Source organism: Myotis brandtii, unplaced genomic scaffold (assembly GCF_000412655.1).
Source record: "Myotis brandtii unplaced genomic scaffold, ASM41265v1 scaffold96, whole genome shotgun sequence".
Lineage (NCBI taxonomy): Eukaryota > Metazoa > Chordata > Mammalia > Chiroptera > Vespertilionidae > Myotis > Myotis brandtii.
Window position 1 is genome coordinate 943,399 of NW_005371972.1, and position 4,202 is coordinate 947,600.

At 38.7% G+C, this 4,202-nt stretch overlaps 1 protein-coding gene across 1 annotated transcript in view; it reads left to right on the forward strand.

Annotated features, from left to right (window-relative positions):
* Window positions 1-204: 204 nt before the first annotated feature.
* RSC1A1 (regulatory solute carrier protein, family 1, member 1) overlaps window positions 205-4,202 on the forward strand; it is a gene marked incomplete at its 5' end in the record, with an annotated part of 41,955 nt that continues 37,957 nt past the window's right edge. Inside the window, one exon of the mRNA XM_005886195.2 lies at window positions 205-279. Coding sequence (XP_005886257.1) covers window positions 205-279 — 75 coding nt within the window. The remainder of the gene's footprint in view (window positions 280-4,202) is intronic.

The window sequence follows — 4,202 nt, forward strand, 5'->3', positions numbered from 1 at the left end:
TTAAGAAAATTGAAGAAGTTCTCCAAGGTCCCAGAAGGTAAAATCTTGATTTCCTACTGCAGTTATGAAATAGTTCCAAAAAACTATTGCCCAACTGCAGCTTGCTCTGCTCTGTGATATCATAAACACATGGGTTAATATTTTCTTCAGAAGTGAGTCTGGTTCCTTTACACTGTGAATTTCAGAACTTTGGCATAAAGCTGAATATCAAAAAGAATTTATCTCAAGGCGCACAGTGTGACTCAAATACGCATTTTGGCAAAAGCTACAAAGAAATTGGTAAGAAGGGTTTTTTGTAACTTCTATGAGATCCCAGTTCCTGTCAATCAATCCCTCAGGTGGAGAATGGGAAAGGACAGTTTAAATAGGGAGGGAAATTTAACTCATATTTTTGAAGGTGGTTTTAAACCCCCACTGTTCTCCCTGGGGCTGTTGTATTACCCTGGTGATAATCACCAGCTGGTAGGGGAAATAAAATTAAAAGTGTAAATTGATTTTGTTGTTATTAGGGCTTGGGAGAAGGCAGACGTAACAAGATCTAAATAAAGAGGGTGTCAGGCTGAAAAACAATTGTATGGTTAAAACAGGCATTGTTCTCTGCCAGCTTAGAATGTTAGGAATACCTTGCCAGTTGAACAACAAGTCTAACTCCAAATTCTTTCTTATTCGCTAGGTCAACATTTGGCATTTACTTCCCTCCTAAGCCATATTAGCATATGGAAGCCTGGGCTCCAGCTAGTGTTAAGCCTGTATTACATAGCTGTAAACAACTCCTGTTTTTCAAGTCTGTTCTGTCGGCCTTATTGTAACCTAACACAGTATCTATTTTAAGATGTCTGGTGGTCGGTTGTCTTTTAGTTGCTTGCCCATCAGGCAGGAACGGAATCCACCCTAGACACTTGAGTCATTTCCTTTCACCAAATCATAATAGTAAACATCATTATGGTTTTTGCCCATAAATAGATGATCCTTGGTCACTTGAGGTACCCCCATGTGTACCTCCCAGGATTCTCCCATGTTACTCATCTTCCCTTCCTCCCTCTCATTGTTCTGGTCTCTACCTCGTTCTTCTTATTTACCTTCTCCTTTCTCACCCTTCACTTACATTTCTAAAAGGAATATATATATTTATGTTCCTGGCTATTCTGTCCTGTCACTGTGTGTCCAGACCACTGATCTCCATACTTTTTCAGTCATGTATCCCTCTGGGTAAAATGTTCTGAAACATCTTTGTGATGTATGTAAGATATAAAATAAGTTATATACCCAAACTAATGTTATGTGCATGTATATTGCATATTTGATAACTGTAAACATCAATTTCATATACATGAAGTAATATTTTCTGTGCCTGTTTATAATGTACAGAATAGAATTTAAAGAAGGATAAAAATGAAATGGAAATTCTAATATTTTTTCTGTTTTCTTTCTACATCCTTAAAATATTACCTTGCATTGAGGATTACTGGTTTAGAATTCAGTCTTTCACAACAACTTCAACTGTGCATAAGCAAACACTTGGAAAAGGTGTTAATTTTTAACATCTCTGGTCTGATTATAGTAGGTATAACGTGATGATAACAAATTTAGAATAGAAGCCATCTCTACTGTACATGTGACTGAAGCTGGGTGTGTTCCATCTCTTAATACAAGTGTGGGCTTAGAGGCCAGACATGGCTCTGTTTGACCTGGCTGGGCAAACTTCAAACAGTTATTGAACTTAGCTTCACTTTAATGTCTGTATTTTTGAAACACTGTTATAATTTACCCCTGTAGGTGGCATGTGGTAAAGAGGGTGCGAAATGTCTAAGGACTCTCAAATGAAAGACATTTAAATGCCAAATAATAGCAATAACTGTATGATCCTGGAAACGCAGCTCTGCACACAGCATGAGTTGTGGTTTGTAAAATACTATTTTAAACCAGTGGAAACTGAAATTTTCTATTGTAGCTGGTTTGGGTATGTTTAGTTTTGCAGGTAATGTTCATGTATTTTTTTCCCCTTGATAAATACTATGTAGTCATTATAGAAAATTTGTAACATTAAGAACCCAATTACTTATTACCTCTTAACTTTTAGATAACTGCAGTTTACTTTTTAATGTATTTTTTAAAGTCTTTTCTTCCCGTTATATAGTTAAAATGTGTTTTTTAAACATGGCCTGAACTGTATAAACAATAGCTTCAGCCAACACTACATTGTCAGCATTTTCCTATATATTATAAATTCTTCAAATTCATTACTGTAATGGCTAAATGATATGCCATCATATAGATGTACTACAATTTATTTAACAATTTCTCTATGTCTGGGTAATGGAATTGGGGGAAATTAGAAGCAGTTATGGGTAACATATATGGATATCTATATATTTAAGGCTTTCTCTTCATTTCTGAATATTTTCTCAGGATAAATTCTTATGGAATTGTCAGGTCGTTTGGAAGGCTTTTGGTAACTGTTGCCAAGTTATCTTTCAATCAAGCCATTACTTGGAATAGTGTGTATAGATCACTTGGCATATAGTGGGTTTTCAATTCATGGTAGATACTATCATGAAGCCATTCCGATTGATTCCAAGGGTTTTGTGGCCATTTTGTGGTCCTTAATGCTAGAAAGAGTGTTATGATTTCTGTTCAGAGATCAGAAAACATTTTATATCATCCTTAAAGGTCTTGGAGTTGTGTGAATTAGTTTATTGTTAAATATTGGTTAAGATTAGAATCCAATCTCAGGTGCCTCCTGGAGTGAGCACCAGCAGCATGCCCCTTCTGCAGATTAAAACCTGTAGCTGTAGGAATTGTATGTCCTTATAACTGTCAAAACTTCCATTTTGAGCTTTGTACGTTTTAAAAAAATATATTTTTATTTATTTCAGAGAGGAAGGGAGAAGGAGAGAGGTAGAAACATCAATGATGAGAATCATCGATCGGCTGCCCCCTGCATGCCCTCTACTGGGGATCAAGCCCGCAACCTGGGCATGTGCCCTTGGCCAGAATCGAACCTGGGACCCTCCAGTCCTCAGGCCAACGCTCTATCCACTGAGCCAAACCGGCTAGGGCTGAGCTTTGTACGTTTGAGTTGGGTGTTACGGATGGTGGGAAGCCTCGCCAGTGCCATTACTAAAACTCGTTTTGCTTTGGTGGATATTTGAAACCAGGGTCTGATGGACACTTCTTCTAAGTTAGGAAATCATTCAGATTTATTTTGGGACCTAAGCTGCAAAATAATTATCTTTCTTAGACTCTAACACCTATTTTAACAACAACAAAAGATTAGTTCTTTTCGGCAATGATAATTTCATCTAGCTTTTGTTTATTTAATTTGTGTCCTTGGATTAAAATGGAACATACCTGGTGCTTTGTCACGGGGAAGAATGTTTGCCCCTCACTCACATTCTCCAGTCTGGTATTTTTATTTTTATTTTAAAATATGTTTTTATTGATTTCAGAGAGGAAAGGAGAAGGAGAGAAAGATAGAAATATCAATGATGAGAGAGAATCATTGATTGGCTGCCTCCTGCACACACACACACACACACACCCTACTGGGGACCGAGCCCACAACCAGGGCATGTGGCCTTGACCGGAATCTAACCCAGAACCCTTCAGTCCGCAGGCTGATGCTCTACCCATTGAGCCAAACCAGCTAGGGCTAGTCTAGTATTTTTAGGAAGTTGGGGCCGATAGCAATATTCCATTAGTGATTATCTGGGTCTTACCTGGTACATTTTTATTGTTAGATCAGGCTTCCCTCCTTTAAAAAGAAATTATATGTCTTTTGAGGAAAGGCTGTGCTAACCGAATGGTGGAGTGGTGTACGGCATCTGTAAAATTGGTTCCCACAGAGTGAGGACTTGGTAGTGTTCCTTGCCTGGGTTCAGGGTAGGGGATGCATTGAACAGTGGACACTGGTTTGATCCTCCTGGTGAGTATAGGCCCTTAATGGTAGATGGCTTAGTAGCTCTTGTTAAGGTCACCCAGAACACTTTGGACTTATGTGTAGGAAAGGTGTGTGTGGTACCTGCGAATTCCCGCGTGTGGGCTTTAGAGTCAGGCTGATGTGGTTCCACTCCCAGTTATCATTGATAGCTATGTAGCTTTAGGTCACTCATCTATTTCCCTGTCCATAAAATGGGACATATAGGCAGTGCCCTCGCGGTCCTGGATCTGCCTCTTGCTTCAACAGTGTTTGGACGGAACAG